This window comes from Crocodylus siamensis, chromosome 3 (assembly GCF_052110815.1).
Source record: "Crocodylus siamensis isolate JL-2025a chromosome 3, ASM5211081v1, whole genome shotgun sequence".
Classification (NCBI taxonomy): domain Eukaryota; kingdom Metazoa; phylum Chordata; order Crocodylia; family Crocodylidae; genus Crocodylus; species Crocodylus siamensis.
The window spans coordinates 175,638,154-175,660,908 of NC_143397.1; the positions used below are offsets into that span (position 1 = coordinate 175,638,154).

Sequence of the window (22,755 nt, forward strand, 5' to 3'; positions counted from 1 at the left end):
CCACATGAAGAAACTTGCACTAAATACTCATGGCTAAACTAAACTAAGCACAGTTGACAGCCCTGTTCTATAAACCCTCACTCCTGTGATTTGGTTCTGTTGATCTCAGTGGCAGTCCTGACATGAGCAATTACGTACATGATTTGTAGTTCATATGTTGCTTATTTATTAAAGGTGTTTGGGGCCAGGTTCTGCCTGTTAGGCAAAGGTGTATGGAGGGAAGTATGGAACATATGGGGCAACTTTAGGAGTTATTTTACTGAAGGAAAGCAAAGTTGAGGAAAGTTCTTTGTGCCTTCCCTATTTCTGAATCTGGTCTTGGCATATTCATTACCCCCTAAGTGGTATAAGCTAATGTTTTTGACAATTGTATCTATTATTTCCATTTCATCAGGTCACCTTACTTTAGCTCTCTAGTTTTTTTCTTATTTCAACTTGACTTTAAGCTGATGCACAGTATTTCTGTTCATATCCTTTCAATTGTTGAACATACTTTGCATACTTTATAGGTCTCTAGGACAAGCCTGTACTTAAAATCAGACTGCTATATATTTTATAAGGTTGTCTCTGTCTAAACATGGTTTCATATAGCTTCAGATGCAGCAATTCTGAAATCATCATAACTTAACACAGAAGGTACATCCTCTGAAGTGTTTCTAAAGAACATACTATAGTTAATTTCATAATTGTTTTTATATAACCATTAAGTAATGTTATGAGGCTTTTGTATGTAGCTCTTTAAGAATGCTCTAGTGTAATTCTACATTAAAACCTTCATAAGGCTTAATTTGGCTTGTAAGAAAAGTAGTGAGCAATCCTATTGAGATTAACAGGAGTGTTCCCATCATTCATGTCAAGCACATGCACAGGGTTATGCAGGGTCAGAGCCAAGCATAGGCTCTGGTAATGGCCATTTCCCTCTCCCCAGTGCATGATTTTATGGTTTGGTCAACAGATCTTCCTACAAACATAAACTGGATCTTACTACACCGAGTTCCCAGAATCTGAGAGATGCAATTACATCTTTAAACTGTATTATTTTTATAAAATGAATGGAAATGTTTGACCATGAGCTAATGCACACCTGGAACCTCTTTCAGACAATTAAGTCTCCTTTTAAATTTGCCATTGTATAAGATAAAGCATTCATTAGTAAGAAACTAACAGTTAGCTTTAAAAGTTTCTCTGAAAACATTTGTCACTAGATTTTTCTTGAGTGAGGCAAACAGAAAAATACAGATCCCTAGAACATGTAGAATCCTTCTTCCCCTCGCTTTTACTTACAGATGTGCTTTTTTTGTTTGTTTGTTTTTTTCTCTGCATATACTTATTAGGAATGTAGTTCTGGATTTTATCGTGAGAATAAAGGATTATTTACCAGACGCTGTGTTCCCTGCAATTGCAATGGAAATTCCAATAGATGCCAGGATGGTTCTGGAATATGTATTGTAAGTAAAGCATTAATGCTGTTGAAATTAATGTGGAAAAGGAATAATCTCCAAACTGGGTAATGCATAGTATAGTTGTTTTCCTAATTAGCTATATAATTATCTTTCTATAGGTAATTTAATTATTTCATTAAATTATATTACCTAATTTTGCACTGTATATACATTTAGTCCCCAAACCAGACACTTACACGCATAGGTGAGTATATCCATAAGATTTAGCTCTCATTCCATATCTTCTGTCCCTCATGACATTGGTTACCCATGCCCCCCAGGTCCCCTATATTAAACACATGTAAATGTTTGCTGGCTTGAAACCTTTGCCTTATAACATAGGGGATTTATACACGTGCCCCAGGAGTAGGGGAGGTGGGTGCTTTAACAAGAGTGGCTCCAAGAGCTCCTCTAAATGAAGTGCCTGGAGCATCTCATGTATCAGCATCCCATGCTTCAATATGGTAGCAGGGGCACTTTATCTGAAGCTTGTCAAACATGCTTGTCAAACATTTTGAAGCATGAGGATGCTGATACACGAAACATGGGAGGCTGTTGGAGCAAGGTAATTGCCACACTAGCAAGCTCAATTAATCAAGTCTGCTCTAACGCGCTGGAATTATAGTGCGTCGAAGCAGCCACCCTGCTTGTGTGTAGGCACCCATAGTGTATAATCCTCTCTTGAGTAGTCTTGGCATTATTCATGACTTACCAGTCATAGAAGCTGGCCCACAATCAAGAGAGAGAAAATATTTTTGTATGTTTCTTTTTGCTTGCTTTGCAAACAAAGTAGTAGTAGTAGTAGTGCCTAGCTATTATTTACACCAGTAAATCTCAACTAATCTTAAATTACAGTTATATGGATAATCAATAGTAAACAGGGCCAGGAAAAAAAGGAATTTAGTTAAATTAGAAAATTTTAATTGTATAGAAGATAAGCTGGGGCACATTCTTCTTGCAGATTCCCTATTTTAAAACAGGAGTAGCCCCAGAGACAAAGTGTTACATTTAGCCTGAAGCAATTCTTTAGCTTATAACTCTTGATATTTTTCTGATACTTTCCTTTAAGCTGATGATCTCATGAGGTCCCTTCCAGCCCTAACATCTATGATATCTATCAGATAGTTTATTCTGAAAAATCCCCAGTAATTAATTAATTACTTTCAACAGTGTCTTTGTTACTTAAACAAGCACCTTCCCAAATTCTTTTCCAGAGTTTCTTTTCCCTGATGTTTCTTTTTGTTTGCAATGAATTAATATTGCCTGCAGTGCATTCCTTTGCATTATGAAATTCCCCTTGACTTTGTCTCAACAAATCTTTTTGGTTAAATGGAAGTTTAAGCCAGTTCAGCATGTTCTGGGGAATGATTCACGGTATGCTTTATTGGTGAGACAAGACAGGTCATAACAGGAAAGAGCTGCTGCTGAGATACTGAGATGAGGATGTTTATATTGTGTCAAGATTATAAAGCTAAAATATGAACACTTCACTTTTTCAAGCAAAAATATATAAATTGTCTTCCTTCCTCAGAGCAACATTAGCCGTGCAAAGCAGGATTAGCTTGCACAGGATAGAATATACTGTCCTGAATCACAGAAAATTAGGTTTGGAAGGGACCTCAGGAGGTCATCTAGTTCAACCCACTGCTCAAATCAGAACCATCCCCAGCTATCTCATCCCAGCCACGGCTTTGTTAACCCAGGTCTTAAAAACCTCTAAGAATGAAGACTCTACAACCTCTCTGGGTAGTACTTTACCACCCTCCTAGTAAGAAAGTTGCTTCTAATATCTAACCTAAGCTTCCCTTGCTACAACTTGAGACTGTTGCTCCTTGTTCTGTCATCCACCACTGAGAACAGTTTAGCTCCATCCTCTTTGGAACCACACTTCAGGTAGTTGAAGCCTGTTATTAAATCCCGCCTTTGTCTTCTCTTCTCCAAACTAAATACTCCCAGTTCCCTCAACCTCTCCTCAGAAGTCATGTGCCTCAGCCCCCTCACCATGTTTGTTGCCCTGCACTGGGCTCTCTCTGATTTGTTCATATCCTTTCTGTAGTTGGTGCCCAGAACTGGACACAGGACTCCAGATGTGTCCACGTCTGTGCTGAACAGAGGAGAAGAATCTGTGGCCAGTGCTACTACTAATGCAGCCCATTATGCCATTAGCCACCTTGCAACAAGGGCACACCCTAGGCTCTTATTCAGCTTATTGTCCGTTGTAACCCCCATACCCTTTTCTGCAGAGCTGCTGCTTGCCCTGTCAGTCCCCAGCCTGTACCAGTGCATGGGAGTGTTCCATCCTAAGTGCAGGATGTTGCACTTGTCCTTATTGAACTTCATGGTTTGGTCCAACCCTCCAATTTGTTTAGGTCTCTCTGAATCCTAGCCCTACCCTCCAGCATATCAACTACTCCCCCAAGTTTGGTGTCATCCGCAAACTTTCTGAGGGTAGAATCCATCCCATCTTTCAGATTGTTGAAGATATTCAACAAAAACCAGTCCCGGGACTGACCCCTGGGGCACTCCATTTGCTACCACATTGAGCCACTGAGTTACTAGTCTTTGAGCCTGATGATCCAGCCAGTTTTTTATCCACTTGATCATCCATTCATCTAATTTGGACTTTTAGCTTGCTGACGAGAATGCTGTGAGAGACTGCATCAAAAGCCTTGCTAAAGTCAAGGTATATCACATCCACTGCTCTCCCCACATCCACAGAGACAAGACAGGTTGTTGGATAAGCAACACGATGCAGGAAAACTCAGTGACAATGAAACTTTCAGGGAGTATGATCCAGAACCTATTGAATTTGGTCTTTAGACAAGGGCCCAAAGGTTCCAACTTGTTGACCCCATTGGGAGAAGCAGCAAGAGACAAAATCTCCAGTAGCACAGACATCTCAACATCTGTGCAATAGAACAGTGTTACGTAGTGCTCCATTGACCCTACAGCCACTAACTGCGTAGCTGAAGGGGGTCAGACAAAACCAGTGGAGATGTGGATGACTGGAAGAAGAGGTGGAAAAGGCAGCTGAGCCTGTTGTCCTTTGCATAAAGGAGAATCTCTCTGCTACATTTTGTTCAGCTCTGAACTACAGGAACATGTGTCCAGCTGGCACCTCAGGGCACATCTCACCCAGTATGCTGAGAGAAGGTTAGGAGCCCAATACCTAACTGGGAGAATTGGCACAGGAGTCTATAGCAGTGCTGCTTTACGTCAGCTGAGCACAGCAGGGGCAGGGGTGGCAACTACTACAATACATGCAAGTAATGAATAAGGTTTGTATCCTAGGCCAGTGTTTCTCAAATGTGGTGGGCATTCTCACATCTGCCCTGGGTCCCTCAAGTTGCAACACTCAGATGCCCATTTCCTCCCCAGCGCTCCCTGATTTATACCAATGGCTGCTCTTACACCCCTACTGCAGTCATTGCTTACCTGGCAAGCTGCATGGAATAGGCAGAGGGGGCATCTAGGAGAGTACAAGACTTCCCATTGGGTTTGGAAAGTACTGAACCAGGGCACAAGTAAGTGGAGGGGACTTGGAGGTGCCCCTCTAAATTGCCACCTGGGGCTTGTGCCCCCACCTTGCTCCCTCTAATTATGCCAATGGACCTCCCTTCAGGCTGGGATACAGCAGAGCAACCCCTTCTACAGGAACTGCTTCCCCAAATAGCATCTCCAGAAAACAAGCACTGGGACAGCTCCACGTGGCAGCAGACCTCCAAAAAGGTCTTAAAGAACCCCAGGGTGCCACGGGGCCCCGTTTGAGAATCACTGCACTAGCCAAATGCGTTTTTCCTCCATCCATCTGTTTTCCTGCCAGTACTTCTTCAAAAGTCCTGCTACTGAAGGCCATGTCTCATACACCTGCCCAGAGCCCTTGTCCTCCTGTATTGCTCTCTAATGACCCTCTAATTTGTTCCTCTTATTCAAGTTAAGTCCAGTGTTACCAATAACCCTATGCTATTTAATGAATGGGTCACAAATTGTAGATTTTGCTGCTATGTCTCTGCTTGGGGTAATTTATATTTATCTGGCAGTGAGCAGGGTATGCAATTGACTTTCACTGTGAGGAACTGGACGGGTGGTAGATTGTACTTTGTAACTGCATTGGAAGTGCTTGTGGTAATGACAAGTATGTATGGGTGTTAAGATTTATGATATTTCACTGGTTGGGTATAAGAATAGAGGCTGCTGTGCATGCAAATATTAGTGTTGTTGGTCATCTCCTGGATTTTTAAGGCTGCTAGATAGTGACTTTAAGCAACTTCAGCTGTAAAGTGGAATCTTATTTTGTGTATGAGAATTTTAATTGAAGAAATCAGTGTCATTCCCTCACTATTTTTTCCTAAACATACACTAGATGCTATTGTGAATGTGAATGTCTCTAAAACAAGATGCAAGAGGCAAGGATTTTGGGGGGTGATATCTTTTATTGGGCCAACTATATAGTCAGGATGAAGTCAGGCAAACTTTTGAAGAAGAAAGCCATTGCCTCTGCTTGCATCTGTGAGGTCTGTCCAGGCAGGACCACACATTGTCAAGGCTTCCACTGAGGTCCTGGTTTGGTGCTGTGGAGACTGCAGCTTGCAGTTTCCTTCCAGTGATATCCAGGTGGGGAGTGCATGCGGTGTGAGTGGTGCTTCCTCATGGTGTCCCTCAGGGAGCAGGCAAAGGAGCTACAGGAGGAGGTGACAAAGCTCCAAAGCATCCTCCACCATGAGGACTTCATTGATTTGATGCTGAAGGAGACCTCTAGGACAGTGGAGGAAAGACTGCCAAAGGCAGCGGTAGAGAGGGGGAGAGTACATGGACTCTCACAAGCATGGAAACTGGAAGCTTGTGACCTCTGACAGCAAGCAGAAATCTTCATCACCACCTGCAGAAGTTTGCCTGAAGAACAGACATGGAGTCCTAGCAACAGAGGAGGAAAACATTCCTTGGTGCAGGAGGACAGGACAGGCCTCCCCAAGGTTGGAAGGACCAAGGCCACTGCCCCTAAGAAGAAGCAACAGGTGGTGGTGGTGGTTAAAGACTCCCTTTTGCAGAGGACTGAGGCATTCTTCTGCCAGCCTGACCTGTTGTCTCGGGAGGTCTGTGGTTTTCCCATAGCCCAGATCCAAGATACTGTGGAAGGATTACTGAGACTCATCCAGCCCTTTGACTACTACCCCATGCTGCTCATGTGGGCACCAGTGATACTGCCAGGGGAGACACTGAGCAGATCAAAAGTGACTACAGGTCTCTGGGTGGAAGCATGAAGGGGATGGTGCCTCTGGTGGTGTTCTCAATCCTTCTAGTCAAGGGGCTGGGCAGGAGTGGACTCACCCTGCAGATCAGTGCATAGCTGCACAGATGATGTTGCCAGCAGGGCTTTGACCATGGGACGATGGTCCAAGAAGATTGCTAGGAAGAGATGGGATCCACCTGACAAAGAAAGGGAAGAGCATGTTCATAGACAGGCTTGTTAATTTGGTGAGGAGAGCTTTGAACTAGGTTGTCCAGGGTATGGAGAACAAAACCTTGAGGCAAGTGGGGAAGTGGGTGACGTGGAGGAAGCAAAAGCAGGATGGGGCAACAGGGGAGGCCTTGTGATTCTTCCTGGGAAAGTAGAGTAGTTAACTCAGGTGCTTGTACATGAATTCATGAAGCCTGGGAAACAAGTAGAAGGAATTGCAAGTCATAGTTTCATAGTAGCTAGGGTCAGGAGGGACCTGAACAGACCATCTAGCCTGACCCCCTGCCACAGGCAGGAATGAGTGCTGGGTTCACAAGACCCCAGACAGGTGATCATCCAACCTCCTCTTGAATTTGCCCAAGGTAGGGGTGAGGACCACTTCCCTGGGAAGCTGGTTCCAGATATTGGCCACCCTAACTGTAAAATATTGCCTTCTGATCTCTAACCTAAACCTATTCTACATCAGCTTATTACCATTGTTCCTCATCACCCCAGGTGGTGCTGGGGAGAAAAGAGCTCTACCTATTTGCTGTTGATCTCCCCTGATGAGTTTGTAGGCAGCCACCAGGTCCCCCCTCAATCTCCTCTTGCTGAAGCTGAACAGGTTCAGGTCCCTCAGTCTCTCCTCATAGGGCCTGTCCTACTACTCACTCACCAAGCAGGTGGCCCTCCTCTGAACCCTCTCCAGGCTGGCCACATCCCTCTTGAAGTGCGGCGCCCAGTGCTGGACGCAGTACTCCAACTGTGGCCTGACCGAAGTCATATAGAGGGGGAATATCACCTCCCTGGACCGGCTTGAGATGCATCTTTGGATGCATGACAAGTCCTCGTATAGTCGTGCAACTATGATGTGATTAGAATAACAGAGACTTGGTGGGATAGCTTGCATGACTGGAGCACTGTCATGGATAGGTATAAAATGTTCAAGGAAGACAGGCAGGGGAGAAGAGGAGGGGGAGTTGCACTTTATGTAAAAGAATCATATGATTAATCAGAAGTCCAGTATGAAACTGGAGACAAGCCTGTTGAAAGTCTCTGGGTTAGGGTCAGAGGGGAGAACAACAAGGGTGATGTTGTGATTAGTGTCTGCTATAGACCACCAGACCAGGAGGATATGGTAGATGAGGCTTTCCTCAAACAGCTGGTAGAAGTTTCCTGATCACAGGCCGTAGTTCTCATGGGGGACTTCAGTCACCCTGATGTCCACTGGGAGGGTAATGCAATAATGCACAGGCAACCCAGGAAGTTTCTGGAGAGTGTTGGGGAGAACTTCTAGGTACAGGTGCTGGAGAGCCCAACTAGGGGCCATGCTGCTTGACCTGCTACTCACAAATAGGAAAGAATTGGTGAGGAAGATAGTAGTATATGCTAACTTGGGCAGCGGCGATTATGTGATGAGAAAAGGAAGAAGAGCAGCAGACTATGAACCCTGGACTTCAGAAAGGCAGACTTCAGCAGAGTTTAGGGAACTCATGGGCAGGATCCCCTGGGAGGCCAGTCTGAGGGGGAGAGGAGTCCAGGAGAGTTGGCTGTATTTTAAAGAAACCTTACTGGGGGCACAGGAACAAACCATCCCAATGTGCAGGAAGACTAGCAAGTATGGCAGAAGACCAGCTTGGCTTAGCAAGGAACTCTTCAGTGAGCTAAAACACAAACAGGATGCTTATATAAGAAGCAGAAACATGGACAAACAACTAGGGAGGAGTATAAGAGTGTTACTTGGAAATGCAGAGATGAGATCAGGAAGGCCAGAGCACAACTGAAGTTACAGCTAGTAAGGGACTTGCAGGAAAACAAGAAGGGTTTCTACAAGCATGTCAGCAACAAGAGGAGGATCAGGGAAAGTGTGGGTCCTTTACTAAATGGGGGAGGCAACCTAGTGACATAGGATGCAGAAAAGGCTGAAGTACTTGATGCCTTTTTCACCTCAGTCTTCACAGGCAAGTTCAGCTCCCAGATTACTGAACCAGGCAGCACAGTTTGAGGAGGAGGTGAGCAGCCAACAGTGGCAAAACAATAGGTTAGGGACTATGTAGAAAAGCGGGTTGTGTACAAGTCCATGAGGCCAAACAGGATGCACCTGAGAGGTGGTTGGCCAAGGTGATTGCAGAGCTACTGGCCATCATCTCTGAAAACTCATGAAGATCAGGGGAGGTCCCAAATGATTGTAAAAGGGCAAATGTAGTGCCCACTTTAAGAAAGGGAAGAAGGAGGATCCAGAGAACTACAGATCGGTCAGTCTCACCTCAGTTCCTGGAAAAATCATGGAGCAGTTCCTCAAGGAATCCATTTCTAAGCACTTGGAGGAGAAGAAGGTGGTTAGGAGCAGTCAGCATGGATTCACCAAGGGCAAGTCATGCCTGACTAACATGATTGCCTTTTATGATGAAATGACTGGCTTTGTGGAAGTAGGGTCCAGTGAATGTGATATACCTTGACTTCAGCAAGGTTTTTATAGTCTCTCACAACATTCTCACAAGCAAGCTAAGGAAGTGTACAGGTTGGTTGAATGGACTGTAAAGTGGATAGAAAACTGGCTGGACATTAGGCTCAGATGGTAGTTATCAATGGACTGATGTGTTTTTGGCACCTGGTATCAAATGGAATGCCCTAGGGGTCAGTCCTGGGGCTGGTTTTGTTCAATATTTTCATCAGTGACCTGGAAGTTGGGACAGATTGCACCTTCAGCAAGGTTGCAGATGACACCAAGCTGGGGGGAGTAGTAGATACACTGGAGGGTAGGGCTAATATCCAGAGAGACCTTGACAAATTGGAGGACTGGACCAAAAGAAATCTCATGAGCTTCAGTAAGGACAAGTGCAAAGTCCTGCACTTAGGATGCAACAATTCCATAAACCACTACAGGCTGGGGGCTGACTGGCTGGGCTGGGGACAGTAAGCTGTATATAAGCCACCAGTGTGCCCTTATTGTGAAGAAGGCTAACAGCATACTCGGCTGATTTAGTAAGAGCGTTGCCAGCAGATTGAGGGAAGTGATTATTTCCTTTTAGTCTGCACTGGTGAGACCGCATCTGGAGTCCTCTGCCCAGTTTTGGGCTACCCGCTACAGAAATTGGACAAATTGGAGAGAGTCCAGTGGAGGGCAATGAAAACTGTTAGGAGGCTGGGACACATGACGTATGAGAAGCTGAGAGAACTGGGCTTATTTAGTCTGGAGAAAAGAATACTGATTAGGGATTTAATAGCAGCCTTCAGCTACCTGAAGGGGGTTCAAAAGAGGATGGAGCTAGACTGTTCTCAGTGGTGGCAGATGACAGAACAAGGAGCAATGGTCTCCAGTTGCAGGAAGGAAAGTTTAGGTTGGATATTAGGAAAAATGTTCTCACTAGGAGGTGGTAAAATACTGGAACAGTTTACTGAGAGAGGTTGTGGAAACTCCATCCTTGGTGGGTTTTAAGACCCAGATAGACAAAGCCTTGGCTTGGATGAGATAGTTGGGCATGGTCCTGCTTTGAGCAGGGGTTGGTCTAGATGATCTCCCGAGGTCCCTTCCAAACCTAATTTTCTCTGATTCTGTAATTGAGGTGAATTATCTAAAGCAAGATTTCAGTCTTAGGAACCTCAGTTATGCAAAAAAATTGCTGCTATGGTACATTTTTCTTTGAGCATTCCTTATTAATTATTAATTTCAATTAGCAAATTAAATACAAATTACTTGCACACTGTGGAAAGATACATGGAAAAAAAAGATCTGAATTCCTCAAGGGAACTAGTCTTAAAATTAATTTTATGGTAATTGCATGGAAAATTTCTGGGCTCAGTTAATTGTATATTTTTAAAATTGTGCATAATTATCCATCATTTTTAATTTAAGTTAGAATGTAAATTTTAAAATGGCATTCAAACTGAGTGCATGTTTAATGGATTCACTAGAAAAATAGAGACAGATACACATGTAAGAGAAACATTCATTAACTAAGTACACAGATTATTTGAATGCTGTATTTGCACAAATCCAAGGCAAGGTTCCCTTGTTTAACATGGGGATCCTGTTAAATTCAAAGTCAGCTTGGATTCAGGTAAATACAGATAAGTTTAACAGGATTTGTGTATTCTGTTGTCCTCAAATAGTAATGGGAGAACTCTGTACTCACAGCTAGGCAAGAAGTGGAACAAATGTATTACAGTAACACAGACAGTTTGGCAATACATGGTTCACTGTGAGTAAAAATAAAAGTGTTCTTGTAGTTTTGGAACAGATCAGCTCTAATTTCCTAGTCGTAAAGGTAGTAGTAGCAGTAATACCCTACAAAATAAGGATAGTGTTAATTGTCTGGTTTTTTTTCTCTTTTAAGAACTGTCAACATAATACTGCTGGGGAGAAGTGTGAACGCTGTAAAGAAGGTTACTTTGGAGACGCCACACAGGGTTCCTGTAGGGTGTGCCCCTGCCCTTATACAAACAGGTACTAGACTCCATATAGTATCAAGTTAAAATGAGGCCAAGTTCCAGAAAGTGGGTTGGGACTATGACTTACTCTGTTTGTGTAATATCTAGCACAGTAGGACACCCATCACAGGCACTAGTGCAGTATAAAGAACATTAAGTGAGTGCCTGATGTTATTTCACTGTCATTAGTAAGTTCAACTGACCACATGAGGACACACCACTGATCACATGGGGAAAATACACTGTTACTATGCATTCTCAATAGGCTGTGCACCAGCTGTGTAAGTATGCAGTTAAGTATGCATGTACAGAAGACAGAAAACTGTAGCCAGACAAAAATCCCATGACTACTGGGTGTTAGACACCAGAGGGGAAAAAAAAGCATTTTCCCATGTTTCAGTCTCACTAGCTGAGTACTGTATTTACTCAAATCCAAGACAAGGTTTTTCTCCCCATTGTAATACAGATGGGACCTGTTGTCTTGCATTTAAGTACAAGGTAGGGGGGAGCAAAGTGCCTGCTGAGACACTGGCCTCAACCTGGGGTCAGGGTCAGAGCATCAGCTGCTACCTGCCTCTCTACAGCCTCTGCTTGCCATCTATCCTCCCCCACCATCTCCTCCACAGCCTCTACCCCACCACTGTCTCCTCGACTCACCACTGCTGCCACTTACCCTCTGGCTTCAACAGGGCTCCAACCCTGCTCCAGCTCTGGGTATGGAGCACGGGGTTGCAGGGTGACGGTGGGAAGGTGGGTGGGAAGGAGGGGCACAAAGGTTGTGGGGACAGAGGCAGCAAGGGGAAGAAGGTGGTAGCAGGGGAGACTGCCATTGGAGGAAGGTTCCGGGGGGGTTCAGGCATGGGGATAGCATATAGCAGGGGGTAGACGGGGCAAGTACCAGAAAGAGGCAGGGACTGGGGTTCAGAGGCACAGGGTGGGGCAGGCAGCAGGGGAGGGCAAGTGGTGGGGATGATAGGGGGCAGGCTGCTACCCACTGCCTCTCCTACTGCCTGTCCCCCGAGAGTCCCCCACCATCTTCCCTCTTCACTTGCCCTCTACTCCCTCCTCCACTGCCTCTGCTTTCCTTGCTGCAGAGGTGGTAGGGTGGGGGAATGACAAATTTAAACAATACTCCCAGTAATGAAATTCTATACATAGAAAGTCATAACAAATTTATGCATGTTGTATGTCTAGAATCTCATTACTGGGGGTTGTCTTAAATTTTGTACATATGGTATTTAGGGCACTTGCCTAGGAACAAGGACAGGTTCTAGTTTTCTGTTGCCCAAAGGGGGCTTGAATTTCTAATTTCTCTGACTTTCAACCACAGTACTCTCTCCTGCTTTCCAGAGGTCAGCCATTGTCTCAGTCCCTTGCCAAGACTTCTTTGGAAGATGAGCCACTGTGCCTTGCACTTGCTAATCATTGGATAAAACAGATGGCATACAATGGGGAAGTTTCTGCCCATTAGGAATAGTGGCCCAAGCTAGAACCCAGTGCCTGTAAATTTTCCTCCAGGTAAAAGGAGTCTGGAACTGTGGTCTCCTGGGCAAGTGCCCTAACCACTCATCTGCTGTGGCTAAAATGTAGGATGGCCCTTGTCCTTCCCCGGTGTCTAACACCTGGTAGTCATGGGTCTATGCTGAGTAGAATTTTGTCACTTATGTGTATGTGTAGTTGTGTACCTGCCCAACCCGTATGTTGCCTCTTGAGCATGTGCGATATATGTGTTTACACTTGTATGTCCACACGGCATGGATACTTGTATCACAAATTATACATAAGTTCATAAAAAGCCACATATGTGGCCAAACAGCTGCTATTGAGCAGGTCTCCTTCAGGGTTTTGCATAGGCATGATCGATTACCTATGAACTGTTTTGCTTATAGGCCATATTCAGAGGGTACTCATCTGTATATGTGCTTCTTAGTACTTTACTACATACCATTCACTTTTAAAAACAAATGTGGTTTCAAAAGATTTTCTCCGTCATAATCCAGACTCTTACCCCTCTAATGGGGTGATCAGCAACGTTTTGCAGCAGTGGGTTGGAATGGCCCAGCTCATGTCTTAGGCAGGCCAGGCCAGGCCAAGCCAGGCAGAACACTTCTTCCTGCTGCCACTTCTTACTGCCACCCAGCTGTGACCAGGCATGACAGAGCACACTGCTGTCTAACCACCCAGCTGCAGGGCAGTGCAAGCAAAGTCCCCACTGCTGAGATCCACTGCTGCCAAATGCCACCAAAGCCCCAGCTCTGCAGGCCAGATCCTGTGGTTCTGTGGGCTGGATCTGGCCCACGGACTGTAGGTTGTTGATTTCTGCCCTGATGAAAAGCCATATTCTTGAGTCAGTGCGTGGAAATTACTTTTGCTGTGATATTTAATGTCATTACTCTCAGCTGAATCAAACTGCTGAGGAGATAAGCAGCAATGAGGGAACAGACCTTTATGTGAATGCAGAGAGAATAAATAATCTGCATAGCTCACACCAAGAAATAATTGAAACTTATAAACATGTAAATGTATGTGTATTTATCTGACTATATTTGAAAGATTTCACTGGCTTGTCAGATGAAAGCCACATTCAGAGTAAAAACGGGCTCATCAAACTACAGCTTCAGCAAATGCTGCTGAATGGTAAGAAAAAATGACGTTTTCTAGGATCTTAGTAAGATTGCTGGGAAGTTGTAAGTGTCGTTTTGAGCCCTGTGTTTGTTGGAACATGTACCTTTTAAAGAAGAAATATGCAGCTCTTTTAAAACCTGAGCACCTCTTTGCTAAGAGTATCACATAGCATTTGCCAAGTATAGAAGCAGGGGCTAGTAACCTTTAAGTAAGAACTATTCACTGGCAGTAGATAGGTTTTTCATATATCATAGTATATCTGATGGATCTATTTGTGATAGCTTCTTGTCTACATGTGTTTGCCTGAGGCTGGCTAAACATAGTTAGATGACCTCTGTTAGAACAAAGGACAAATCAAGCTAGGGAAAAATGGAATTTGATACAGAGCTGAGTATTGATTTAGGAGATACTGTTCATCATACAGAAAATAGCTTCCACCCATCATTGCCAGAGTCACCACTTTTCCTCCAAAGTAATATTGATGTATTTTTTTGGTATGGAAATCAGATTGTAGATTTCAAAGATAAACATGCCTGATGCTTCTGGATGGTCAAGTGATGAAAAGGGCCTGCTTCACAAACCTACACTACAGCTAAGCAACTGTAAACCCTTCAGAACATACCTCAAAATTAGCTTAGTGTGCCAGAAAGTTCTCCCAGGTTACTAGGGAGCTCAAGAGCCAGCATCACTCCTAGATCTCTCTCCTGGGATGTTCAAGTCCATACAGCTTCCATGCAAAAAAACGCAAACCACATGGTAGACTTTGATGTCACCCTTTCATATTCATACCAAAAATGCAATCCTGTTAAGCATGAATGTGGAAGGGCTGTGCAGTCGAGAGAGATTTTTTTTTCATAATCTCATTGTTAAGAAGACCAGTTGTATGCATTCCTTCCCAAAATGAGGCATTTGTAATTCTGTCAAGACTGGTTCAGGAAAGTATTTTGAAGAGTGAATTTAGAAGAAGAATTTGAAGCAGCAGAAATATTTGGCTAGTGATTATGGAACTAAATCTTGAGTAATTTGGTGGTACAAGTAATCTTTTTTTCTGAAAGTTCATGAACCCCTGCTTAATTCATTGTAAATCATCTGAACTACTTCAAAATATGCCTTTGAAGTGCAAAACCTATAGATTGTGTTTTCTTCAAAATATTTTTATCTTGTAGTTTTGCAACTGGCTGTGTAGCAAATGGTGAAGAAGTTCAATGTCTATGCAAAAAAGGTTATTCTGGAATTCATTGTGAAAGGTAGGTGATTGTTCTCTAGCTTTCTCAGATGAACCAATCATAGTGCTTATTTACTCAAGCATTTTACTGCTGTTTACTGTATATGTTGTGTTTGTGCCTAAATTATCCATGTCTGTAATGTGCATGCAAATATAAATATATGGGAGAAATACCTGTCTGTATATATATAAGATATACCATACTAATTTGAGTAATTTATCATAAAAAGCATGGAGAACAGAAATACATGAATAATTCTCTTTAGCTTATCTACCTGGCCCATTAATTGTATCAATAAGAAGACTGACGTCACTTTGAATAGACTCATTGTCATAGGTTCATTTTCCATTATTTGTAATAACAGTAATTCCACTTTGTTTTGTTCTGTTTCAAGATGGAAAACATTTTTCTCATTTCTTCTAAGGCAGTAAATTGTTTACTTCATATTTGTACTCTGAGCATCCTCAGTGACATCTGGGAAAATAGACATACTTCTCTGAAGAGGCTGTTACTCAGTGACAATCATGATACTCAAACAGTGCACTTCATCCCAGATGATCCCAACATGTTCTAGAGACAAAGTTTACAAATAGATATCTGCAGCCACCTCCAGTTATAACAATACAAAAGTTTAGCAACACAAAGATGCCAATCAATGGTTTAAAAACAGAAGTGAAGAATACCTTATTCATTTTAAAATATGGAGGAATTTAAGTTGACTGAATGATATTCTGTTTTCCTGTCCTACTGATGGATAGCTAGAATCAAGTAGCCAAGAAATCATGTTGTCTCTCCCGAAAGAGAGTACCCCCAGCAGCGTTCTGTCTTTTACCATGTTGCTGCATTGATTCAGTACTGATTTAAAAAGAAAATGCTCCTTTATGACTCACTTGTATCAAATCATTTTTGACAGGGAAATAGAAGTTTTTTTCTGTTGACAAATATTCTCAGCCATAGGTGGAAGAATATTTTGGTAGGTATTTAGAATGCAGAGAATACGCTGAATCAGAAATATTCTTTTTTGTCTAAATCAAGCCGAGAGATCAAAACTGCTTAATAGTTTCCTTGTAAAGAAAGTTACATTCTTATTAGATGAAAATGCATCTGAGAAAGGGGAGGGAAACAATTTCAGATATTTAAATAATATTTATGTTTGTTTTGTCTAGCTGTGCTCCAGGATATTTTGGGAATCCATTAAAGTATGGGGGCTACTGTCAGAAGTGTAATTGCAATAATAATGGTCAACTGATGAGCTGTGATCATCTGACAGGAGGTATGTGAGGGTATATGGACATGTCATTTGTCTTTCATTGAATGAACAGAGGAATTTTGATAAAACTAAGAGGAATACAGATCAGTTTTAATAAATGTTAAGTTTTGAAATCTTGACACATGAGAACATCGGACACTAAATGGGACTTTCTGGATCGTAGAATCTTTTCCCTTTGCAGGAAACCATATCATGTATTACTTTTCATAATCATGGTTGATATTCTGTTTTTTTATCCTACCATTATAGTTAAGTAAATTATGTTTCCTCTAATGGCATGCTCACATCATATTTTTCTGTATCGTGTTATAAACTTATGAAGCAAGCCTTGTGGAGCAATCTTAGTGTGCCTTTACTTTCAACTTCACAGTGTACAAACTGCATTATTTTTATGTCATTTATGGGGCAAAGAATCTGCCTCTGAGAAACAGGGTAAATTAAGAGCGCCATGTTGCTTCTGATATATGAGCTAGCTGATTTAATGCTCCCTTGCAGTCTGCAGTTCAGCCTTACCATCACTCTCATGTTCATAGTAACTTAGACAACACCAGATTTACAATGGCATAATGGCTTCCTGTTAGTTACCCAGTGGGATTCACAAAAGTGTCTAATTGGTTAAAAGTTAGTTTACTCACTAGGGTCTTTTGTGAATTCAGCCAGGTAACTAGGGACTATCTGGATCTCTAGGCATCCTAAACTTTAGTAGAATATCAATAAAAATAGGGCTCTTTCAAGTACCTAAATTCCTTGAAAATTAGAGAGAGGAGCTCCTAAACCACTTAGGTACTTTTGAGAATGTTACTCCATGCTTGTATTTTTTTGTTTTATCTAGTATCATTCTAAAAGAAGTGTCCAACTAAGGGGTTAATTTGCAGCCTGTCCTGGCTCCAACCCAGGCACTGCTCCCCATATTGCTCCAGTGGCAACAGCAGCATCCAGGATCTCTAGGCTCCCCCTCTTTCCTTTTGGCTTCCATTTTGTGTCCCTGCCCCAGAGAGGCAGTGCAGTGTGGCAGGGGAGCTGAGGGTAGAGGCTAGGATGCCCATATGGTGTGATGGTTGGGTGCTGGGATGCACATGCGACATGGTGTAGCAAGTGACAGGACACCCACGCAACCCAGTTGGGTCCATCGATCATGCTGGTGTGACCCCCACGCTGGTGTGGCCCACAGGGCATGCAGCCACTGGTTGCTTAAAAATTGGACAGCTCTGTTCTAAAAGAAATGGTAAGATCATGTCACCCACACCCCATCTTTAAGTTAATTTATGTTAAACTTTGAAACACTTATAGCAGCTGAGAGATACATAGGACCCTATCCCTGGTGAGTTTCTTAGTTGTGCTGTTTTCGTTCTTTACTGACCTTTTTGTGAGATTAGTAAATTCGTACTTCATCTCCTCCCGAAGGCAGCTTTTTCTTCTCACACTTCGTCAATATGTCAAAACAGTGTCAGACTAAAGCCAAACTAACTCTCATACTCTAGCACATTTTGAGATTCATTGTTCAGGCTATACTCAAACGATCGAGATGGCTGTCTTTTCTTTTAAGGTTTAATCTAAGATATGAAAGAAACAGCTGTGAGTTATTGGCACCTGGTACAGGTTTTTGCTAACAAATGCTAGTTTTCCATTTCATTATTATGGTAATACCACTTTATTAGATTCATATTTTTGATGGAACTGATCTGAAGAGTGTTTTTCCCTTATCCTGCCTTCTTTTTGAAGCAAGAGATTGCAGAAACAAGCTAATTCTTAGGATGGAATTTAGTGAATCAGTCTGTTTTCAGTTTACCTTTACCATTATGTTCTGATCAGCAATCTCTTTTTCCACATTTTTATTAAAAGCTCTTTCAATCAGTAGTACAGCATGTTTTGGCAGGTTATCTGACTTAGGTTCTTCACTAGGCTGTATAATTTTTTTGATTTATCGTTCTTGGGTAATACAGTTACTGCATAGCCTGTAACAATGGTCCTATTTAATTGGCATGCTTGGAGACAGTTGGAAGATGTCTGGGGTAGTTGGGTTATACATCGGCAGGAGTATGCTTGCTTATTGTATCCTGAAGGAATTCCTTTCCTGCAATAGCACCATTAAAAACTCTTGTTTTTTGGCATTGTTGAAGGACCCAATGCCAATTTGTTTAATTGCCTGATGGCCTAAGATGTAATTGAAGGAGAAGTTACAGCAAGTCCATTTGTAGGAGCATGTTGGCTGTTTCTCATCCTAAGAGTGCTAACATTTTGTTCCTCATTGTTTTATATCTTATGCAAAAATATCACTGACTCTTAGCATCAGAGACTTTGCTCCTGAATATTTTCTACAAAGATATAGGACATCTTTAATTCCCTTAAATTTCAGTAGATGATTACACTGAGCATTTCACAATTTACCAATAGACCCAGCTCCACAGAGGGAACAAGGCACCACGATGCTGAGTATTACAACACCCAGCTTAGAGGGAGCTGCCTTCAATAGCAGAACCCACAGTCCTGAGTCAGGTACCAAGACTCCCTGTGCAACCTACTGGGGAGTTGCACACATTAGAATAGTATCCACAAAACCCAGGAAGCTAAATGAGGAGCTACCTAAGACTCTTTTTAAGTTTATCTTTTGAGAAAGCCACTATTCTGACTTTATAGGTCATCAAAGTCTCAGTTCAGGAAAGTATATAAGCATGTATTTAACCTGAAGCACATGCCTAGGCACTCTTTCTGACTACAGATGTTTGCCCCCAACGGGGGCTTTTTAGCGTATTTCTATGCCAGAAAGTGACAACATAAAAATGATGTATGATGCCATGGATTTTTTTACTGTATATATTTTTGTGCCATCATTTCTTTTTCTTGTGACAGAAGTAAGTTTTTGGCATATTTTACACCCACTAGCTCTCAAGAGCAATGGATATGAGCAACAATGTGACAGAGTCTCTTTCCTTCTTATATATCCTCAACGGAGCCTAGGTCCTATTCATAGGATTAAACAATCAGTGTGTTTGTAATTGAATTTAGTGTGGAAACACTAAGCATGGAGTACTGTAGTGCTGTTCTGTGAAAGCAGGTTTTCAGAGCAAAAAAACCCTCAAGTTCAGGCCATTTCTTTGCCCAAGGACTAACATCAGAAGTCAATTATTTCATTTTACTTTTTTCGTACCTTTGATAGCATACCACGTCCAGTGTATCTCTGTTTTGACATTCTTTTAAAAAGTGGCTGAAAACTTATTTTGAAGTCTGTAGCATGGTTCAGATTTACCCTTCCAGTAGTTTGCATATTGCTTAGGGGAAAAGATCTTTAAAATCACCCTTCCTCTGCAGTTACATAAAGCTTTAATGTTTCTAGGTTGTTCCATAGGAGCCACACCAGTGGAACTAAGTGAGCTTATTTAGTCTGGAGAAGAGAAGACTGAAGGTGTATTTAATTTACAGCCTTCATCTACCTGAAGAGTGGTTGCAGTGAGGGATGGCACTGTTCTCAGTGGTGGCAGTTGATGGAACAAGAAGCAATGGTCTTAAGTTACAGCAAGGGAAGCTTACGTTAGATATTAGGAAAAGCTTTCATACTAAAGCTCTGGAACAGGTTACTCACAGAAGTTGTGGAGTCTCCATCCTTAGAGGTTTTTGAGACTCAGGTAGACAAAGCCTTGGCTGGGATGCTACAGTTGGGGAGGTCCTGCTTTGAGAAGGGGGTTGGACAAGATGACCTTGTGAGGTCCTTTCCAACCTTAATTTTCTATGATTCATATGTAGTGCTAGCCTCTTAGAATATTAGGAAAGCATCTAGTTTCTTTGTAACTGGAGAAAAATATGTGTTGTATTAAATGTGATGATGCGCCACTCCTTTTTCCCTCCCCATTTTCAAAATCCTAGATTTGCCCATGTGGTTGCCTGCACCATACATTAATGGCCTAGCATGACAAATTTAATGTCCTTCTTTTAATTAAAAATAAACTAGTGTTGCAAAACTTCAGTCACAATCTTGGCTACTGGATTTTTTTTTTTTTTGATTTTCAGAATGCTTAAACCATGAACCGAAAGATGTGGATCCCAATGAAGATTGTGACAGTAAGTAGTGTTCAGTTGCTTTAGACTTTTGCTTTCTGGCTTTGCCAATAGATTGATGATTGTTTTAAAAGTGATAGAGTAGAAAAAACAACTGTAAAGCCAGTAACCAGCAACTTATCAAATAATCAGTAAAAAACTTAGACGGGGAAAATTATATTACAGGGTAAAAATGCTGGATGGTAACATGAGCAAAACAGGCCTTACTTTTTGTAGATTTGGTCACCTTTTTTAATACTGCGGGCTTTGCTCTTGCCTTTGTTCATGTAGCACCAGGTGACGAAATATCAAAGAGCTTTCATTCCACCTCCTTTGTTAGTGTGCTCAGTGAAATGTTCTCTGCTGAAAATATCTACAATTGATATTGTTTTCCTTTGCTCATTGCTTTTCTTTCAGCTTGTGATAGTTGTGTAATTACTTTGCTGAAGGATTTGGACACAATGAGTGATGAGCTTCAGCTGATTAAGTCTCAGCTGCAAAATGTCAATTCAAGTGCCCACACACTTGAGCAAATGAGGCACTTAGAAACGCGCATCAAGGACTTAAAGGTAAATGGACTTGAAAAAAAAGGCATGGTTTCAAGAAGCGGATTCTGACTAGGTAGAGTTGGATGCAAGCAATAGAACTTCGTGTCAACCTGTTGCCAGCATATAAATATGGATAAATTGCTGATTCCATAATACAGACTTAAAACAATAGGGCTGCTGGTCTTACTTGGAGTAGACCTGTGGAAAGACTGCCTTAAGTTACAACTGAGGCTTGTAAGAACCTCAAAAACCCTGTCCCGTCCTAGGCTTCTCACTTTCACTTTGTAGTCTGTGCCCTCTGGACCCCACTAGAATTCTGCTGCTTTCAGGCAGTGGAAGTGTCTTCAGCACCACCACTAGTCCATTGAACTTCCTTCAGCTGCACTTGTAACTGCTGCTGGAATAAATTGAACTGATCACCTCAAGAGTCCGTAAAACTATCTTGGTTTACACTAGGTGAAGATCTGGCCTTCTGTATTTTAATTCATTCTCTAGAGCTAAGCCTTGTGTGGGTGGCATATTTGGTTTGGTCATGGACATTATTTTTGCTTTATTTTCAGACCTTGCTGCACAGTTACCGTTCAGTTGTTCTGAGTCAGGGGTCAAAAGTGGCTGATCTAGACATTGACTTTATTAACCTTAACCAGGATATAAATGATCTACAAGAAAAGGTACTTTATTAAATCAAGTGACAAATCATCATCACTTTTAACTAAATATTAATTTTCCATCTCATTCTATCTTTAAGCTGACTGCTTAAATTTTTTTTCACATAATAGGCTGAAATGAATTACAGGAAAGCCGAGGTGCTGTTTAATAATTTTGGTGAGACAAATCAAAGAGGAAAAGATTTGCTTTCAAAGGTACAAATTGCCATCACCAATATTCAGGGTAAGAATGAATTTTACCAGTGTATCATGTTTTACTTGAAAACATATTCTTAACAGACCTATAACTTTTTTAATTAACTTAAACTTGAGAAATTTTCAGATATCCACTTTGTAAAAGAAAATGGTAGCCAAAATATGCAGATGTGCAAAATGCAGAACAATTCCACTAGCATGACAGGAAAGACAACAGATTAATTTCAGCAATATGCAATTAATGCAGAATGAGTTTACCTCAGTAATGCAAGATTTGGCTTTAATAGATTTGGGATTTCCCTCTCTCATGTAGATTTAAAGGTCTTCTCTGCTTGACTGTGATACTTCCTTTTTTTTTTCAGTGCTCCTGGAGCAGATAGCTAGTATGAACAGAGGAGATAACACTTTGCCCTTTGGGGATGCCACCAAAGAACAGGCTGAAGCGGAACGGATGATGAGGGAGATGAGAAGCCGCAACTTTGGTCAACTGCAAATAGATGCAGAGAGGGAGAGGAGAGAAGCTCAACTCCGTAAGGGCTTCTTCCTGAGCTATCAGCTCATTATTGTATTCAGTTTACAGTTAGGGGTGAAACGGAAGCGGTTATAAAGAAAAAAGCCTGTGATGGTGCAGATGGCGGGGAATGGTCACTCTGCTTTCTATCACTGTAATACAGTTAAGCACGCAAAAGTCAAGAAGTACAAAAGTAAAGATAGCATCTCAAACTTGCACATTTTTCCATGTGCTTGAACCTTATGATGTAGTCCATGATTACAAGACTGTGTTTATTTTGCAAATAATATGTAGTATAATATCAGGTGTATTTTATTACAACTTTGTGACAGGTATAGAAAGACCCACTGAAGTGAGAATCTGCTCTCCA

General features: G+C 41.9%; 1 protein-coding gene across 1 annotated transcript in view; it reads left to right on the plus strand.

Annotated features, from left to right (window-relative positions):
- Positions 1 to 22,755, plus strand: part of LAMA3 (laminin subunit alpha 3) — a 209,840-nt gene that overhangs the window by 144,332 nt on the left and 42,753 nt on the right. The window contains exons 42-50 of the mRNA XM_090039823.1: positions 1,335 to 1,448; positions 11,217 to 11,326; positions 15,102 to 15,182; positions 16,328 to 16,434; positions 20,437 to 20,487; positions 20,881 to 21,032; positions 21,572 to 21,682; positions 21,791 to 21,902; positions 22,237 to 22,404. Coding sequence (XP_089895949.1) covers positions 1,335 to 1,448; positions 11,217 to 11,326; positions 15,102 to 15,182; positions 16,328 to 16,434; positions 20,437 to 20,487; positions 20,881 to 21,032; positions 21,572 to 21,682; positions 21,791 to 21,902; positions 22,237 to 22,404 — 1,006 coding nt within the window. The remainder of the gene's footprint in view (positions 1 to 1,334; positions 1,449 to 11,216; positions 11,327 to 15,101; positions 15,183 to 16,327; positions 16,435 to 20,436; positions 20,488 to 20,880; positions 21,033 to 21,571; positions 21,683 to 21,790; positions 21,903 to 22,236; positions 22,405 to 22,755) is intronic.